Here is a 19,026-nt window from a genome sequence, read left to right as displayed (position 1 = left end):
CGCTCCTCGGTTTTACCGCTGCCATAGCTGACAAGTTATCTCAGCTCAAGATGGAAGAAACTCGCAGTCCATGGCCCGTCGTAGAAAACCAGGCTCTTAGGTTTTCACTCCCTCTCACCAACTGTGTGGCGGGTAACTTTCCATCTCCCCCGAGGCTGGCTAGTTGTTCTTAAAAATGTAAAACACATTGGAAAATGCCAGTTGTCAAGTTTTTTAAATGTGCAAATGGACTTGGTTTACAGCAACAAATCCCAACACGATGGAACCGGGAACTGTTTCCAAACAGCCACTTTCAAAAGGCTCTTCCTGTCGCCCAGCCGCGCCCAGCCGCCTGCCCACTGTTAAGGGCAGACCAAACCCACCAGATGTTTGACTCCAGATTGACCAACAAGGAAATAAGGCTCAGATTCTGGGGCCGCTTTCTCATCCTACCTTGATTTCACAACATTCCACCGTACTTTAAAGAGGGGGAAAAATTGTTTGAAAAAGAAAAACCTATTGACTTAAAAACAGGGAAACGTCTCTATTACTTTGGAGAGAGGACTAGCACGTCAACCTCCCAAGGAATGCTTTGAAGGGTTTTTTCTTTTTCTTTTCTTTCCTTGAAAAGCTCTAGCAGGTAGCAGAGTCCTGACAGCCATCTGTCATCACAGGAAAGAGCAGCAGATGTGGACAGCCATCTGTGTGTGTGTGTGTGTGTGTGAGTTTTTAAAGAATAGCTCCTCAGGACACCTCAGTGGGTTAAGCGGCTACCTTCAGCTCAGGTCATTATCCCAGGGTCCTGGGATCTAGCCCCACGGGCAGGCTTCTTGCTCAGCAGGGAGCCTGCTTCTCCCTCTGCCTTCTCCGCCTGCCACTTCCACTGCTTGTGCTCCCTCTCTCTCTCTGACAAATAAATAAAATCTTAAAAAAAAAAAAAAGTTCATCTACAAGTCTGACCATTTTTTGGCTAATAGCCAGCAATTCTAAAGGAGTACAGGGATTTTCACAGACACTCTTCTTCTTCTTCTTTTTTTTTTTTTTAAGATTTTATTTATTTATTTGACAGAGAGAAATCACAATTAGGCAGAGGCAGGCAGAGAGAGAGAGAGAGAGGAGGAAGCAGGCTCCCTGCTGAGCAGAGAGCCCGACGCGGGGCTCGATCCCAGGACACTGAGATCATGACCTGAGCCGAAGGCAGCGGCTTAACCCACTGAGCCACCCAGGCGCCCTCACAGACACTCTTCTGACACAATGTTCCATTAAGAGCCCATTCTAATTGAAAGGTCTTGTTTCATAAAGTGAACCGCATGATGAATTCTCTAGAAATCTGTCTTCTGACTTTGCCTTCCTCGTGGCGGTGGCTCGCCTCTGATCATGGGCTGTGGTGACGGGACTTCCTGTGCAGCGCCCCCCACCTCTCTGTCCTCATCTGGATTCCCTTTCATTCCAATAACTCATTGTTATTGAAGAAGTCATTTACTGTTGCAAATATATGACTTGTGGTTCATCCTTCCCTTAGCAGTATCTTTACAAGAGGATAGTTCTTCATCTATTTCATTATTGAAATGGACTCTTGCAAATACCGAGGCGTACGTTAGAGAGACTTATGCTTTCATCCAATTGTACGGCAAAGGTTGAACATCTTGGTCTTGTCTAAATGTTTTTCTGATCCAGACGGCTTCGCTCTATCGTCAGCTGCTAGTTTCCAGCACGTTATAGACTTGGGGCAAAGTCTGTTATGTAGACACCATATTCCATACAGCCTTCTTGGTCGTTTAGGTCCTGGCCTCTGTTGTGGGTCACACCTGAGAGGCCCTCAATGTTTTTATCTGAGAATTGATTACAGGTCAGGGGAGAAGGGGCAGTGTCACATTTTAAAAGTGATCACTTGCAGTGATGTAATTAGTATTATTTCAAATTCTGTTTCTTTGCAGGAATTTTTTTAGAGTCACTTTTCCACTTGGAGAGGGTTGTTTTCCTTCAAACTTGACAACATGATTGAAAAACCCCATAAGCTGGGCACTGTCGTAGGGGATGCATTCATTCCAGAGACAAACACGAGGAGGTGCCATGTTTTCTTGGAGCCCTGCTCTTCCCTGAGGACATGCCACATGTCAGATGTGACATTTGAGTCTGACATACAGACCAAGTGAGATTGTAAGTTAGTGATGCTTCTTCATTTTTTTAAAGCTTCACTTAAGATTTTTAAGTATTTTTTTAAAAGATTTTATTTATTTATTTGACAAAGAGAGAGAGAGAGAGCATGAGAGGGGGGAAGGTCAGAGGGAGAAGCAGACTCCCCATGGAGCTGGGAGCTTGATGTGGGACTTGATCCCGGGATCTCCGGAATCATGACCCAAGCCTAAGGCAATTGCTCAACCAACTGAGACACCCAGGAGCCCCTTCATTTTCTTTTTTTTTTTTTTTTTTTACATTAAAAAAATGTCAGTTGAATTTGTAATATCTTTTCCCTCTATGGACGACAGTCTCACTCCAGCTTTGCCTGTCGTCCCACCATGGGGAGACTAGGCTCCAGCCTGGCGGGGAGTAAATGAGGATTCTGAACATGCTGACATTGAGATAGAAGGAGGGGAGTGAGGCTGGGAAAAGGGAGAGCCCCTGGCATGGGGCCTGGGGGCATCAGTCGAGGGCGGGAAGGAGGCAAGAGTGCAGGGACACTGGGGAAACTCAGAAAGCAAGCTGATTTGATGCAGCCTGCAAACATGAGGAGCAGAAGGTGGGAAAGAATAATGGGAGGCTGATGCCAAGGGGCCGATGAGCAGTGACAAGGGAACATCTGGATGGAGTCATGAGGCCCTTGGATCCCTGCAAGGCCGGGATCATTATCCCCAGTGTCCAGACTAGGAAAGTGAAGCTCAGAGGGGGCCCAGTAGGGGGTTGAACCCCAGCCTCTGGCAGCAGAGGCCACATCCCTTGCCTGTCGCTCTGCTGAAGGCAGGTGAGAGAGAAGGGGCCGGAGGCCAGGGCAGCACCCTGATGGCAGGAGGGAAACAGGAATAAATTTCAAAGCCACTGTCCTGGATGAAATTCCCATTTTGCCAGCAACCCCTACTGGATCCCAAAGAAGGCCCTCGGACCCTGCTCTGCACCTCCCAGAGGCCACCTGCCAGCTTCTGGGAGACCAAGTGCAGTATCCAGTCTGGAAAAGTCAGCTTCAGTCTCATCCGGGGACAGCAGGCTAAAGTTCAGACAGCCATGTGGAAGGGAGAACCTTGGCTCGCGTAGAACTCAGCACCCACCCTCCGTCCCAGGCGTGCTCCTGGCAGCCTCGAGCTGTGTGATTCATAGCAGGTAGTTGGGGGGACCGATGCCACAGCCCTTGCCACCCACGCTCACTAGGTCACCTCCCAAGCCCTCCCAACACGCTCAGGCCTTTCCTCGCCATGGCACTTAAAATGCTGCATTATGATGGTCTGTTCGCTGGTCCATCTCCCCTGGGAAAGGGTCAGCTCCATGAAGACAGGAACCTTGTCTTCATCATTGCTACATCTCTAGAGCCCAGCACAGCATGTGGCGCACTATAAGCACTCAATCATATTTTTTGGTAAGCCCAGTGTGAGACTTGAACTCATGACCCTGAGCTCAAGACCTGAGCTCAAGACCTGAGCTGAGATGGAAAGTCAGATGCTCAATGGACTGAGCCACCCAGGTGCCCCTAGCGGCCCACAATTAAACCGGAATGAATAATAAGAGTAAACGCTAAAATAGCACTTACTATGTGCTAGACTCTACTCTAAAGTCCTTTCTCGTATCAGCTTATTTAATCCTTATAATAGTCCTCGAAGGGACTTACTAATATTTCCCCCACTTTATGGAGGAGCAAACAGAATAACTTTAACCCTGTGCACTGGGAAACCTGCCAGGAGGAGAGGGCCCTAGGGACAATTTAGATATGAATGGCCCACTGTACCCTCCAAGGGCAAAACTAAAGACCTCTCCACACCCACCATCCTATCTACTAGGCCTCTTTGCTCCCAGGGGAGTCTGACCTTGGGCTGGGTCAGAAGGCTGCCCTTTTGCCTGCTCCAAGCACTTTATCCATGGGCCAGAAATCCCCTTTGGGCCTGGCACCCCCCAGGCAGACAGCCTAGCCACCCCAGGACTTCCCCAGATCCCTCTCTCCTGGAGAGAGAGGCACAGAGGGGTTAGGAAACATGCCCAAGGTCTCCCAGCTGGTGGATGGAGCTGGGATTATGAACCTGGGCAGTCTGCCCCCAGAGGATAGATTCTGAACCATTCCTTTCTCTCGTCTCCAAATACATAAATGAAAGAACTCATGCCAAGCCTCAGGAGTTGTCCAGGCAAGAATCCGAGGGTCTGCAGGCTACAGGATACCTGTGCCCATCAGGGAGTAGATTACCCTTTTGGGGAACTTCTCTTCCCTTGTTTTTTTTTTTTTTTTTTTTTAAAGATTTTATTTATTTGTCAGAGAGAGAGAGAGAAACGAGCACAGGCAGGCAGAATGGCAGGCAGATTCAGAGGGAGAAGCAGGCTCCCTGCGGAGCAAGGAGCCTGATGTGGGACTCGATCCCAGGACGCCGGGATCATGACCTGAGCCAAGGCAGCTGCTCAAGCAACTGATCTCATTGCTTAAACATGAGATCAGGAGAGAAAATGGGAAAAGCAAAAGCAGGGATACCCAGGAGGAGGTCAGGAGATGGGCAGGAGGACTGATGGTCAGAGATGGCCAGAGGACTATTAGAAGCTGGGAAAATGCCCCACAAGGTCTACCACTGGAGTGCCAAGCAGAAAGAATGAAGACAATGGGGCAGAACCCGCACCACCCCTCACGGCCCCTGAGCTGACACAAGGAGGACATGGGGGTTGGGAAGAAGACAGAAGTGGATCTGGAAGGAGTGGCTGAAGCTGTGTTTCCCATGGGTGCTTTGAAGAGACACGTGGAGAGCTGCCAGCAACCTTGCAGTTGGGCCTCTCAGGCCTGAGAAAGACCGAGCAGCGGCCGAGGGGTCAGCTGGGATCACCCCCAACTCCAAAGAGTCTGAGCATCACAGAATGCCCGCGAAGCCTGTGGGGCAGATGTGTGCACCTTTCCTGGTACAGAAACATGGCCACGTGGGCCAGAACCTCAGGTTCTCTGGTCCCTGACCGCAGCCCTGTCCCCTTACTGCTGCACCCCGACTAGCTCACACACCGGGGAAGGAAGTGGAGGGGCCCCTGGCTGTGGCCTGAGCCTGCCCTGTGGACTCTCCCCGTTGTCTGCCGGGACTCCCAAGGAGGCCTCATCCAGGACAGACTAATTCCTGGAGACAGTTTTGGCCCTGACTCTACAAGAGAGTTCGGGGAAGAAATGGTGGAGACATATGTCTGGCCACGGGGCTGTTTACAAGCCATGCTGATCTCAGCCTGTGATGACAGATGGCCCCAGCAGGGAGCTCTGGAGGGTACCCTGCCACACATCTCTCTGCCAGAAGACAGACAGACAGACAGACAGACAGAAACACACACAACCCGGATGAGGCTAAGCTCAATGCACCGGGATATGTGAGCGGACTGGAGCTGAACCTAGATGTGTAAACCTCTGGGGAGGGGGGCCAGTAAGCAGCAAAAAGCCTTCTAGCCCCCCCCAGAGCAGTGGAAGGAGTGTGGGCTCTGGGGCAGCCAGACCCCATCGCATTCCTGGCTCTGCTCTACTTGTGTGACCCAAAGCACGTTTCTTAACCTCTGTCAGTCTTAACTTTTTCCTCGGTGGAAGTGGGGACAGAAACTCAGTTTCACGGGTTGTGAAGGTCAACTTCACTGAGAACTAATCAAGGTCAGACTGAAGCTAGCCCCATGCCTGGGGGTCCCGTAGATGCTCCCTAAGACTTACTTCCTGCTTCTTGCTTCCCTTCCCTTCATTTCTCCTTCCTTCCTTCTTTCCTTCCTCCCTCCCTCTCTCACTCTCTCACTCCTTCCTTCCAGCAACACAGTTTCAAGGACAGCAGGCAGGCTGCTGCCCCTCACTGGCTAGAGACACTTGGGCAAGTTACTTAACCTCTCTGTTTTCTTATCAGTAAAATGTAGGTGACAATTCCTTCCTGGGGGCTACCGTGAACAGTAAAAAAGCCTGCAAAACTCTGAGCACGATCCTTGTCGCATATTGGTGATTATTATAAGGTTCATGATTCCAGATTTTCCTGCTTGGTAAAGTCCTAATGGACGCCCCCCCCCCCCCGCCCCCGCCCCTGATCCCTTGCCAACCCAGGATTGGGGAAATCCTACCCAAAGTTGACTGCTTCCCTGGGGGCAGCATGAGAGCCAAAGTGAGTGTCTTGGTCACCACAAGCAGTCAGGTGGAGAGGGGTCTGGTCAGACCCTTGGCTCAGACAGGTGTCACTCCAGACAACCCCTCCGCAGCCCTCCCTGGACCTCTCCGGGCCAAACATGCCACGTGTTGGTGACCCCCGTCCTGGGTAAGGAGGGCACTGACTTGAGCTGAGGCACAATTCCCTGGAGGCCTCAAGTCCCTTGGAAGAAGCTCTCAGAACATCCCTGAGCCAAAGAGACACTACTTTTCTTCAGCCCAACAATTGTAAATCTGAAAAATCCCATCTCTTGAGGGCAGGAGACTGGCGTCTTAGCCAGAGTCCTGGAGAACAGGAGCCCCACCCCAGCACAGCTGTTCCCTAAGCCGGGGTCCTCTAGCGGAGAAGATTCCCCAAGCCAAGTGGGCAAGCAACAGCTTCGGAGACAGATCTCAGGCCAGTTAGAGGCCGGGGTCTCAGATCACGTAGACACAACTTCTTCACCCCAAGATGAAGACGGTCACACCCAACCCCCAGAGACGTGGTGGGGACACAGTGGAATGAGGAAGCACTTAGCATGGTGCCTGGCACACGGCTGCTAACAGCGATGGTGAAGAAAACAGTGTCGCTGCTGGGACTTGCCCCATGCTCCCCGCTCCAAATCTTGTCGGCTGCCTGCATCTCCTCACACGCACCCCCCTGGGCAGGGGCTGGCCTCACAGGAAACGGTCCTGTGGGCAAGGGCACTGGCAAAACCAAGGCAAACCAAAGCTTGCTTTCTACTGAGGGTTTCCAGCACATTTTCAGACACATACATATGAACCTCCATTCCCTCAAAAATCAATATCCTTTCCAGCTCCTTCTACAAACCATTCTCGGCAGGCATCCTCGCCCTGGTGGGGAGCAAAGTCCTTCTGGGGTTTTGATAAGCTGCGGTCTTTAAGTAAGCTCCTTGTGCTCAGTTTCGAGTTGAGTTCTGCTCACCAGACACACCCTCACATTAGCTTTAGTCTTCCAGAACCACACGGAACAAGCCTACTGGCTCCGCCCTGGGACAATTCGTCCAGCACATCTGTGAACTCTCAGGTCTGAGCTGCAGGTTGCTGCCTGCCCGTAGCCAAGCCCCATCTTCTTGAGGGATGTTGTCCTTCATACACATGTAGTTCATGAAACACGACCCCGGGCGGCCCCCTCCTGGCTGTGAACTGTGTGTCTGAGGTCCTGGTGTTTGTAGTCTTTGGGTAGGCTCAAGTCTCCCCAGTCAGCTGAAAGTGAGACACACTGGTTTGAAGCTTTGCTCCCCTGCCCTGCTGTGTGACCTTGGACAAGTTGCTCAGTCCTCTCTGAGGTTCATCTTCTTCATTTGTCAAGTGGGGATAAAGACGCTTAGCTTGCACATGGTTGTGATAATTTCATGGGATCGGGCTGGTGGGGAGCCGTCATAGTGCGGAAGTTCAGCAAGAGGCGGCCATTGTTGTTTTTAAGAGGGAAAGATGCAGAGCTCCTTGAAAGGGCGGAGCAAGAGAAGCAGCAGTCCCTGGAGGGAGAGGAAGGGGCTGGGTTTGGAGGTGACCTCATCCCATGCCAGGCAGATGGACAGAAGATCTCGTGGGGAACAGCTGGAGGCCACCACTGCGGGCTGAGAGCAGGGTGCCAGCCCCGCCTGCCCCCGCGAAGGGGCCTGGGGGTTGACACAGCCTGTGCCAAGCCAGATGGGGCAGCAGCCAACTTTCCAGTCAACCCAGATGTCTGTCTTTCTCAGACAAAAACTCTAAAATGTGGCCTCAATCAAAGTGGCTTTGATTGCTGTGCACTCTTTGGACCCTGACAGAGGCCCTGAAAACTCCTGAGGATCAGGAAGATGGGGCTCAGGCGAGCCCTGGAAGGTCAGCGGCATCCGTCACCCAGAGTGAATGGAGAAAGAAGGGAGGGAATCAGAGGCTGACCTGACTTGACTCCTTGAGCCATCTCCATAAGAAAGAGAGCACTGGACAATTTTTTCCAGAAGAAAAGAGATATGTCTGTGCCATGTAAATGAGACTTCAAGGCAGTCCCTTTCTTCATCAGAAATAGCATCATTCTGCAGGGGCCTTCTTTGATAGTTGGGTCTGGACCCTCAAAAGCAGACTGACTTAGGGTCAAAAAAGTGACTTAGGGGAAGCCATGAAGTCACATAGTTCCCTAGCTGCTGGCTTTATTACTCTCTTCCTTCCCAATTCTGCCAGATGACCTTGTTGGGGATGACAAAGCCCTTTCCTGAAGGACACAGCCTTATTTCATCAGAGGAGACTTAGAGGCTCAGAGGGACAAAGCCACCAAGCCTGGGAATGTTCTAGAACCCAGAAGTCCTGCCTGCCTTGCCAACCATTCCCACAGCCACCCCAGCAGCTCACCTTTTCTTCCTCTGACTCTTGCACGGTAGCTTGCTTGTCGTGCCTACTTAGAGATACATCCCCAACCCCCGGCCCTAGGCTCAGGCACAGAGCTAGGTATCTGGCACGTTATCAACACAAACAAGGTTCATGGTGTCTTGACCTTTCTCTATACAATGCCCAGCTGCACTGTAACGGGTTGTAAGTGTTTACATTCCCCGGTCTTTGTGATTTCTTGCTCAGTGTGCTGGAATGCTTGACATTCCAGGGTTTGCACCCTGGTGCCCGGCTTGCTGAGATGTCCTGAACACAGTAGGGGAGGGGGGTGGGGAGTCACTAACTGGGACAGGGCGGAGGTGAGGGCACAGCCTTGGGTGTGCTGTACTCCAGGAAGAGTCCCTCACCCTCCTGGTCTTACCTGCATCTGTGATTTCCTTGGGTGGTTAAGCTCTTCCCCTTCTCTTTGGCCTCCTCTAATAATCCTTTAGATCTCATCCCGGATGTTCAACCCCCCCCCCCCCCCCCGCCAATAAGAAGCTTTCCCTGATCCACAAATTTGAGCTAGGATCCACTACCCCACAGCGAACAGATGTGCAGGTTGTCCACTGCACAAAAGCACCACATCTCAGAGAATCGCTGGCATCTCAGATATTTATTTGTAAAGACTGTTTCGAACAAAGGAAGTGGCACCTTCCTCTAATTTGTAAAAAGGTGCTATAGGACCTATCTGTGTTCCTGGTTCTGCAGTGTTTACACAGCATTTGGCATTTGTCTACTTAGTGCTATCTGTATACTCCCCCCTTGAGGCCCTCCCCACCCCAAGCCCCCAAGCTTGGAGAAAGGAGGCACTACTTCTACCCCAGTCTCCACTGTCCTTCCTGGGCCTGCACACCAGGAGCACTTCAAATGGGTAATTCGTTAATGTAAATATCCGTGGACTGAATGGAATGTGGGATGTGAAAGTCTCAAGGGTGCGCCTAACCAGGAGGAAGAAGGGAAAGAGGGGGAAAAGGAAAGTGGCGGGACAACTCTGGCCTGCAGGGGGAGATGCTGAGCAGTTCAAAGCCCTCTCCTGCACCCCCCTAGTCCCCGCCATTTCCCTTCAAGGAGGGCTACTTTGCAGCAATACCAATCACAGCTTCTGTTTACTGCCCGAATGCTAAGCACATGTCTCATCTATTGGCCACAGCAGCCCCGCGGTCTCCACAACCCTTTCTATGACCGTCTCCACCCTACAGACTGGAGACGGCACAGAGCCGAGGTCAGCCTGCAGAACTGGGCCTGGGACCTGCTCCACGTTGGGTGCTCAAGTCTGGAAGCTTACTGCTAGCTTCCAAGGCTTCACCCAAAGCCCCAGCACGCTGCAAAACCGTCCGTGCTTATTTTTAACCACAACCAAGTCTGAAGTTAGGAATAGCCCTGTCCCTCCCACCTTTGGGCGCCAGGCCAGGCCCCCTACAAAGAGCCAACTCACCAAGTCGACTGTTGACAGGAAAAAGTAATCCAAGCCAGGCCCCGGGCCCAGGCCCCAGGAGTGGGGCCAGGAGGGAGAAGACACGCTGAGCGGGCAGAAGCCGTACTCAGGCGCAGACCCTCATACCCACCTCCCAACCGTAAGATGGAGACCTAGGGGAGCAGTGTGAACGGGCATTTTGCTGACTCCCAAATAAATCCTCAGTGCTTGGCACACACAAGGCACCTGGTTAATATTTGCCGAATTAATGAATGAAGGAGCGAATGAATGAATGGATAAACGTAGGCTTTTCCCACCATTCAGAAGAGGGCGGGAAACTGGGTTTCCCATATCCCAAGGCAGAGAACCCTCTGGGACAGACCCCCAGCCCTGACTGGGTGAGGAAACAGGAGGTGAGGAGGTGAGGAGGTAGCCTAGAGGCCCCTCCAGGGAGAGGACCGGGGAAACACTGAGTCACTAAATCCAGACCACTGGGACCCTGAAGCCTGGGCAGGGGGATATGTAGAAGGGGCCCAGCATGGGATGAGATCCCTAATTTGAGCAGGAACAACTGGCATGAGAGAAGAACCCCTCCCAGGCAATCAGAGAGAACAGAGAGCCCAGGCTGCACCTGGGCCCAAGCCATCTGAGCTGTCAGGGGCCGTAGCCACCAGCCTGAAGCACCCTCAGAGCACATCTGGAAAGCCTGCCCAGTTTGCCAGCCTGTTTTCCCTGCCTGGCCTCTGAGACCCTGGTGGGAGATGAAGCAGAGCCCAGGCCTTGGGAAAACTTCGCCCCAAACCCTGCACTCTGGCACCTAGCACTCACCTGGTCTGGGTGGACATGGGGCACATGAGGTCACCCCCCAGAAAGCTCCCACACTGCCACAGCAGTCCTCTTGGGCAGTCAGCTCCAGCAAGGGGTTGGCACACTGGAAAAGAGGCCATGGACACCTATCACACCCTGTTCCCTTCCCTGCTATGCACAGAGCCATCCCAGGAAAACCCAAGGTGAGAGCTCAACCCCAACGTCCTGCTACAGGGATGCCTCATCCAAGGGAGGAGAGGAGAGAGTCAGGGGGTACCCCGGAAGGAAGCCGAAAACCTGTAGTCCATTCCATCAAACCCTAAATGTGGGGGGCAGGCACACCCAGATAAGGAAAGATCTGCTCCGTGCAGGTCTACAAGCTGTCCCCCTCTGTGTCCCCAGCCCACAAAGGGTCCCAAAGGATGGGCTTTCCTCCATCAAACTCCACGGAACTACGGGGTCACCCACGATGCAAGTCTTCCCCATGAACAGGATGTAGGCTCAGGGACACTGCAAACTGAGAGCCGGGGAGGATCTGGGGACTCAGAGTCCTTATCCCTTGGCCACTCGCTACCTCCTCCAGTTCCTTAACCTCAGGAGGGGTTTCACCAATATGCAACTCCAACAAAAGCCATCCTAGGTCTGGCTTAGCCCTTATTTTTAGGTGCCTAGACTCAAAAACTCCCCTGATTTCCCATCACTGACTATGGATGGCTCCAGGGGGGATGGAGTATCTCATCTTTTACCCCCAAGGCTTTAGGGTTTAATCTTCCTTTTCTAATTTCACATCTCTGTGACCCCCAGTCTCAACTGAATACCATACTCTCTCTCGTCTGTTCTAATAGCCCTACTGTCCGTGTGCCGGAAGGCCAAGGCTCTGCTCCAGAACAGGCCAGGGTTTACTGGGAGCAGCGATGCTGGTGCCCTTCTAGAGGGGGACCCTTTTGGAGCCTCTTTGGCATGTCTGGAACTGACAGGTGTCCAGTGGAGCCCAGGTGGTAAGGAGGCGTCCCCTCGGTCACACAATTTTATGCTCTGCATTTTCCACACGGGGAATAGAAGACTCGGCAGACATTCATTTCGTAAAGACGAGGAGCAGAGAGAAGGGGCAGAGTGAGGGGCAGTCACTGACTATTCTGGAAGCCCGGAGGGCTGAGGCAGAGGATGCATTCTCACCTGTCCGTTCACAGAGCTCAGATAGCAGCGGCCCAGCCGTCCCGGAGGCCTGGGTGCTGCTGGGGGCCGTGGCTGGGGGACCTCTCCAGACCGTGCGGGGATGCTGTTGCTGTCCCAGTGGCTGTGGCGGGGGCTGGCGGGGAGCCAGGGCGAGGATCTGGTCTCCACGCTGTTCTCCTCTGGGGCCTCGCCCCGCACCCGAGCCACCTGATGGACCTGCACGGAGGCCTCCGGCGGGTGGTGGATATGCACCTTCACCAAGGAGGGGTTCACGGAGGCTGGGCACAGGGGCTGGGTCAGAGCCGGGCAACAGGGCCCCACCTTCTGAAGAGGGCCCAGCACCCCTGGTTCTCTATGTCTCCCCCAGGTTGCCCCTCCATCTCTCCACTCTATTCAATCCCAGAACAGCTCCCCCGTGAGGACAGGATGGCACACAGACTCCCTCCCACTGCGCCTTCCAAAGAAGGGCCTTCATGCTCAACCTCCAAACTAGTTATCGATTCTACCTCCTGCCACGATCCTGTACCATCCTTGAACTCTGGCCCGATGGACACAGCAGGGCCCCCCATTCACCCCGTGGCTCACCCTGGTCCCTGTGTGCAGGATCCTCTCCCACGCTCTCTGCTTAGTCAAAGGCTAGCCACCCATTAAGGCCAACTGAAGCCCACCTCCTCCTCTCAGCCTTCCGGAAGACAGCTGGGGGACCCTCCAGCCCCTGACCTCCTAGGGAAATCTGTATTCTTGCTGCCTTTACTTGGCACCTAGGAAATGACATGTTTTCTATGATCATGTTCTCCTTCTTATCCAGCCCCGCTCTCTCGTCCAGGGCTGAGGCTTCCCTGAAGGCAGGAAACCGCCTTTATACTTTTTTAAAAAAATCTCATCCGTAGCACCCAGTAGGGGGCAAGGACAAAAAAAAATATTGATGAATTGGGAGGAAGGGCAAAGGGAAGTTTAGGAGATGAAATTGCCGCTGGGGGGGCAGCGAAGGAGGGAGGTCTGAATGGTGGCAACTTCTGTGCCCTTCCCAACGAAGCCGGCACCCCCTGTGACCCAGTGCAGCCCCCAGCCCCACACTCACCCAGCTGGTTGGAGAGAGGCAAGGTGAAGGTGGACTGCCTCAAGGGGCCTTCTTGCAGGACCCCATTGCGGGACCCCCTCTGCAGAGACCCCGTGTCCAACTTTGGAGAGGGCAGGTGGCAGAACTTCCCGGTGGCATTGGTGGGACACCAGCACTCGTCCCGGCCGATGCAGCGGCCTCCGTTCAGGCAGGGGATCTGGCAGAAATCTACAACAGCAATCTCAAGGTGACTGGTGGTAGAAGAACATAGCAGTGCCCTGCACAGGGCCAGCGAGTGAACACGAGGAAGCAGGAGCAGCAGGAACTCCCATCTGGATGGCCTGGGGAGCCCAGCACACCCTGAAATGTAGGGACTTTCCAGGAGGCTGGGAGTGAGGAAGGGTAGATAATAGCCAGCCCTTGCCTTCCTAAAGGGCCCTTTCATGCAGTCCTGGGACCCCACAATAACCTAGGGGACAGGAGGGTTGGGGCACTGCTAAATCCCTCACTTCTCCATGGAGGAACCATGGATTCAGGTGGGTTAGGGGATTTGCCTAGAGTCACACAGCTAGGCCATCACAGAGCTGGGAGAGGACTCAACATTCTGTGTGACTGGGGACAACTCATGGAAGCCACAGTGTGAGAGTAGCAGGCTTCCTTTCTGCAGAAGTTCTGGGCTCCTGCCCAAGACTGGGCCTGTCCCTCTGGCCACCCTGTCTACCCACCCCCTCCACAGGGACTGGGAACCCCCTGAGCGGGGGAGGGACTCACAGATGCGGAAGCCAGACTTGGGGTCATGCCCGTGACCTCCCTGGCTATACAGGGTGGTGGTGTCGCCACGCTCACAGCTGTTGGAACAGTGTCCATGGGCACAGGTCTGCTTGCAGATGGTGGGAGTGAAGACGATCTTGATCTTCTTGATTTTCTCAGTGAGGTTCAGCCCTGCAGAGAGAGGGCTTGGGTCCAGGGGGCAGGGCTGAGAGGCACAGCTGTGACCTCCAGAGGCTGGTTAGAAGGCCCGTGGGGTCAGGGGTGAATCCATCCCAAGGGCATTTGCTAAGTACCTACTGGAAGCAAGGTCCTATGGTGGGGGACAGGGTACCACCTCGTGAAGGTCATGATCCAGCATGTATTGAGGGGTGCCAACGTGCAACCACTAAGCTTGTCTTTGTGCACCTTCACTCTTACCCTTCTTGGGGGAGTACTCTTGTAGGCTGACTCTTTAGATATTGCTGTTTTTGTAGGTTACAATGGCTGACTGTTGACTATGTTCCCATATCCAATCTGATATCTATTTTACAGTTAAGGAAACTGAGGCCCAGAGAAGGTTGGGTTGCCCCACATCACACAGCTAGCAAGTGCCGCAGCTGGGCTTGGAACCAGAGGGCAGAAAACTGACCATGGCTGTGACTTGCCAGAGAGGAGATTTCGAAGAGAAACGGAGGAAGACAGAGCCTGCGAGAACGACTAGAGTCCGGCTGGGGAGCCCCCCACTGCCGGAACAAGGACGGGCACTTTAGTGGGTTGGTAGTGGGAAGCCTTTGAAAGCTTTCAGTGAGAGATCAAAGAGGACGCGTGGGGGGCCGGTGCCCTCCCTGCTGGAGTGGGCAGGGGCACGGGGAGGCAGGGACACCAGCTGGGAGGGCACCGCAGCCGGGCAAGCTGCTTCTGTAACCAGGTGGCGGCAGTGGAAATACAAAGGAGGGGTATTCATTCACTGTGGGGAGCCCAGGGTGGGAAGCCAGAGGGAGAGGGCTTGAGGAGGGAAGTGTGTGTGTGTGTGTGTGTGTGTGTGTGTGTGTGTGCAAGTGTGTGAGAGAATGGTAGCCAGAACCAAGTGTATCTGCTGATGTTCTGGGGGGATGGGTCAGGCTGAAGATGGAGGACAGAGCTGTGGGGGTTGGACAAGGGATGGTCTAGTGTTCTAGAGGAATCAAGACACGGGACATTCCCTTTTCAAGATGGCAAGAGAGGAGGTCATGGACTACAGAAAGGAATGAGTACTGACAGGGATAAACCTCGAAAACATGATACTAAGTTACAGCAGACACAAAAGGCCACATATTGCGCAGGTTCTGTTAGGACACGCCTACAGTAAGCAAATCTCTAGAGACAAAGCGGGTTAATGGGGCCCGGAGTTTGGGGGAGGGGGAAGGAGGCTTTATGGGTACAGGGTTTCTCTGGGGAGTGATGACAATGTTCTAGAATCAGATAGTGATAGCAGTTGCACAAAATTATGAATACACTAAAAATTCCTGATGTGTACACTTTAAAAATGGTTAATTTTAGGTGAAATTCACCTCAGCGTTTAACATGGAAAGAAAAGAAAGAAGGTGAGCTCAGGCAAGGGTTTAGGTGAGGGAGTGGTGTGCACCATGGGGCAGATGTATAGGAAGGTGAGGATCTCTCCAAGGTGTGGCAGGCGTGTCCATGTTCTGGGGGGATGGGACATGGGGGCAGCTTGGAGTCGCTGCTCTGAGGGACGAGAGGAAGGGAGAGAGACAGACAGACAGACAGACAGAGACAGAGAGGGAGCAGGCACAAAGAAAAGGACTGCTGGGCAATGACCAGAATGTGTCGATGCATGAACCCACAGGGATGCTCCGTTGTCTCCTCTGGAGAGCCGGCCCCGCTGTGGGTGCTAAGGAAGAAACTGCCCAGGCAGGTTCAGGAGGGCCTCGGGTTGCAGGACGGAAGCCGTGAAAGGAGCAGGGTCAGGGGGGTGAGGTTCGTGGCTGGTTCTGAAGGAAGCAAAGGCAGGATGTGTGACAGAGGCAAGGTCCTCCCTCAGCTGGTTTGGGACCCTTGCAGCCTGGCACAAAGCAGGCACTTGGCGACTGCTGGTTGATGGGCCGAGAGGTTGAGGAACAGGTGAACTCTGCCCATCCGTGAGAGTGGAGGGGAAGCAAACGTGGGGACAAGACGGCCAGAGATTGAGATGCCCTGCTCCTCTAGGACCCTGAGACAGGGTCACCTTACCCCAGGGGGATGACGGGTGGTCCAGATAAGCTGCCTGCTGGGCGCCATCCCTCCGCTCAAGGCCTGGCCCTGCGGGTAGGGCGTTGGAGGTGAGCTGACCGCTGGCTGCGGTGGTTGGGTAAAGCCGGACAGTTCGGGACAAGCCCACGTGCCGCTGGGAGGCCTGGGTCTGGCTGAGCCCACTCAGGGTCCTGTGGAGATAATCGTAGAACAGGGGTTGACTGCCTAGAAGCAGCGTTGCTGGGTCCTCTGTCCCCCTCGGGCCGCCTACCCCCCGCCTCCGTACTAGGAGACTGCCCTCTGTGTGGCTGCCTTCTCTCTACCCCTGCGCAGTGGCTCAGGGCTGTGGAGGTGCCCTGAGGTAGGGGGAGCAAGGTAAGGCCCGCCAGTTGGTTCTGTGAGAGTGACTATCGCCTGTGTGAAATAGCCAGCCATTTGCTGGGTTATCCTGGGCAAGTCACAGCTTCTCTGGGCGTCTGGGGCCCGTGACCATAAAAGGAAGGTGTGAGACCCATCCCGTGTGGCTCTGACATTCTGAGTGTCTTTGAGACTCTGAGGGACCAACCTCTGCCCCCAAACTGAGTCCTGCCCCCAAGCTGACCCCCTGCCACTTCTTAATTCAACCCTTAACACAAATTAATTTTCTGTGGAAATGGTGCCCAACTAATACTCATTCACAGATTGGTCCGGGGGCGGGGCCTGGACTATCCCACTCATTTCTTTTCATTGTAAAAATTATATAACAATTTTCAAGGAAAAAAACCTCCTCCGTCATCCCCCTGCCCCAGAGCGAACACTCTGCACGTTTCCATTCAACCTTTGCTCACATACATGTTCGTACCCTATTGTCATTCCCTGGAGACACAGCTTAAACCCTGATTTTTCACGTAACATTAGATCATACTTCATTTAACCCCAGTTTTCATATTTATCATCTCAATTCAGATGAGAGTCTAGCTGAACACAAATCACAATTTATTCAGACATTTGCCTGTTACATAGATTGTTTTTAATTTTTAACAGCAGACATACTTACGTCCACATAAGTACAGCTTTTTTTTCCTTCTGTGAAAATATTCCTTTAGTAAAGGGGGGATTCATTATATTATTTTGTATTTTTGAAAAATACTTAAAATACACATTTAAAGAGGATTATTCTTTTAGAATGAATTCTACAGACTAGAATGACCATATTGAAGGGTATAAGGAAAAGGTTATAAACATTTATGGCTCTAGGTACAATGGTGCACTGTTTTTTGAAAGGTTGTAACAAAATGTATAAATGTACCACTCAGAGCGCAACCTTGACATCCTAATGTATTAACAAATTTTTTATACATCTCTAGTTGAATAAGTATAAAATGATAGTTCACTGTTGCCTTTTCTCTCCTTTCTTTATTACTTCTGAGCTGAAATGGTCTTCATGTATCTATTTACCACTTTGGAAACTTTCTTTCTCACATCCTTTGATATCTTTTTTTGTTTTTTAAGTTTTTATTTACTTGTTTGACAGAGATCACAAGTAGGCAGAGAGGCGGGTGGTGGGGGAGGGGAAGCCGGCTTCCTGCTGAGCAGAGAGCCCGAAGCGGGGCTCGATCCCAGGACCCTGAGATCATGACCTGAGCGGAAGGTAGAGGCTTAACCTACTGAGTCACCCAGGCGCCCCCATCCTTTGATATCTTAACTATTTGAACTGTCTCATGAATTTGAAGGCGTTATTCGTGGGCTTATCATCAGGCCATTCTACGAGGTCACCTCCATGGTCAATATCCTGTCACTTCACAGTGTACACGGACCACTGTATATGACGGTGTCTGCACTGCGGCGAGTGGGAGTGCATTGTGGACAGTGAAGCTGAGGGAGCAGTTCCTGGTCCAAAGTTAGACAACCAGTAAATCAGGGCCCTGCGATTCCAACCCAGAGCATCCTGACTCCTGTGCCCCCTAACAGAGCAGCCCAGCCTGCGACAGAAGCTCAGCCTAGGAGTATCCGCTCAGGTCTGGAGGGCGCTCCTTCCCCCAGTAGGTCCCTCCTTCTCCCAGTAGGTCCCAACCCCAGCCTTTCCACTGGATTCCTTGCCCAAGTGGGATAGGTGTGGGCCCCTCTCCTTCTACTGTCTCTACTCCAGCTCTGTTGACCCTGGTGCCTAGGCCAGGAACAAGCTTCCTCTTATCCTTTCCTGGCAGAAGCCAAATCAGGAGAGATGTCAGTCGTGGGTACCCCAGTACTTCCCTAGGCAGTGTTTAGCCCTCCCTGAGGCCCCTTTACTCAGAGCTTGGCTCCCATAGGCTTTTTTTTTTTTTAAAGATTTTATTTATTTATTTGACAGAGATGGAGAGAGCACTAGCAGGGGGAGTAGCAGGCAGAGGGAGAGGGAGAAGCAGGCTCCCCGCTGAGCAAGAAGCCTGACATGGGACTTAGTCCCAGGACCCTGGGATCATGACCTGAGCCACCCAGGGGCGCCTCCCATAGGCTTTAATGCTGCTCTTCCTTCCAGGGTCACCAGCAGCAAATCCTTACCCTGATAGGCCCCAACCACGCCTCACCCTGCTTCCTGAGTTTGGGGTCTGGAGTGGGAGAGAGGACCTATCAGTCACTTGAGAAGTTCTGGGACCTGTAATGGGCCGGAATTGAGAGCCCAAACCTCAGGCACCTGCTCATTTCCAGGAATAGATAAGCACAACCAGCTGGAGCAGAAAACACAGTCCTTTCCAGAGCTTCCCAGAGTGTGCCCGAGAGCGGGGGTTTGGGGGGAACTGGTGGGTGGTGGGAGACCCCTCCTGCTGGCACCAGGCTGGGGCCATGGCTCAGCTTAGTGCCAGCACCGCAAACCACCCTAGAAAGATGAAGGGAGTAGCTCATGTTCTGCCCAGTTCTGCACTTTTTGAACTTGACCAACGAAGATCTCCCCAGTTGGGTCAAGATGGAAAC

The 19,026-nt window shown here is 52.9% G+C and overlaps 1 protein-coding gene across 2 annotated transcripts in view; it reads right to left on the bottom strand.

Moving 5' to 3' along the window:
- LTBP2 (latent transforming growth factor beta binding protein 2) overlaps nt 1-19,026 on the bottom strand; it is a 101,933-nt gene that overhangs the window by 36,510 nt on the left and 46,397 nt on the right. For both annotated transcript variants that reach the window (XM_032344930.1, XM_032344931.1), the window contains 5 exons: nt 16,096-16,286; nt 13,888-14,058; nt 13,138-13,344; nt 12,057-12,334; nt 10,902-11,004 (listed from right to left, as the gene is read on the bottom strand). In XM_032344930.1, coding sequence (XP_032200821.1) covers nt 10,902-11,004; nt 12,057-12,334; nt 13,138-13,344; nt 13,888-14,058; nt 16,096-16,286 — 950 coding nt within the window. The remainder of the gene's footprint in view (nt 1-10,901; nt 11,005-12,056; nt 12,335-13,137; nt 13,345-13,887; nt 14,059-16,095; nt 16,287-19,026) is intronic.

This window comes from Mustela erminea, chromosome 5 (genome assembly GCF_009829155.1).
Source record: "Mustela erminea isolate mMusErm1 chromosome 5, mMusErm1.Pri, whole genome shotgun sequence".
In the NCBI taxonomy this organism is placed as follows: domain Eukaryota; kingdom Metazoa; phylum Chordata; class Mammalia; order Carnivora; family Mustelidae; genus Mustela; species Mustela erminea.
This window is presented reverse-complemented; position numbering and strand designations above follow the sequence as displayed.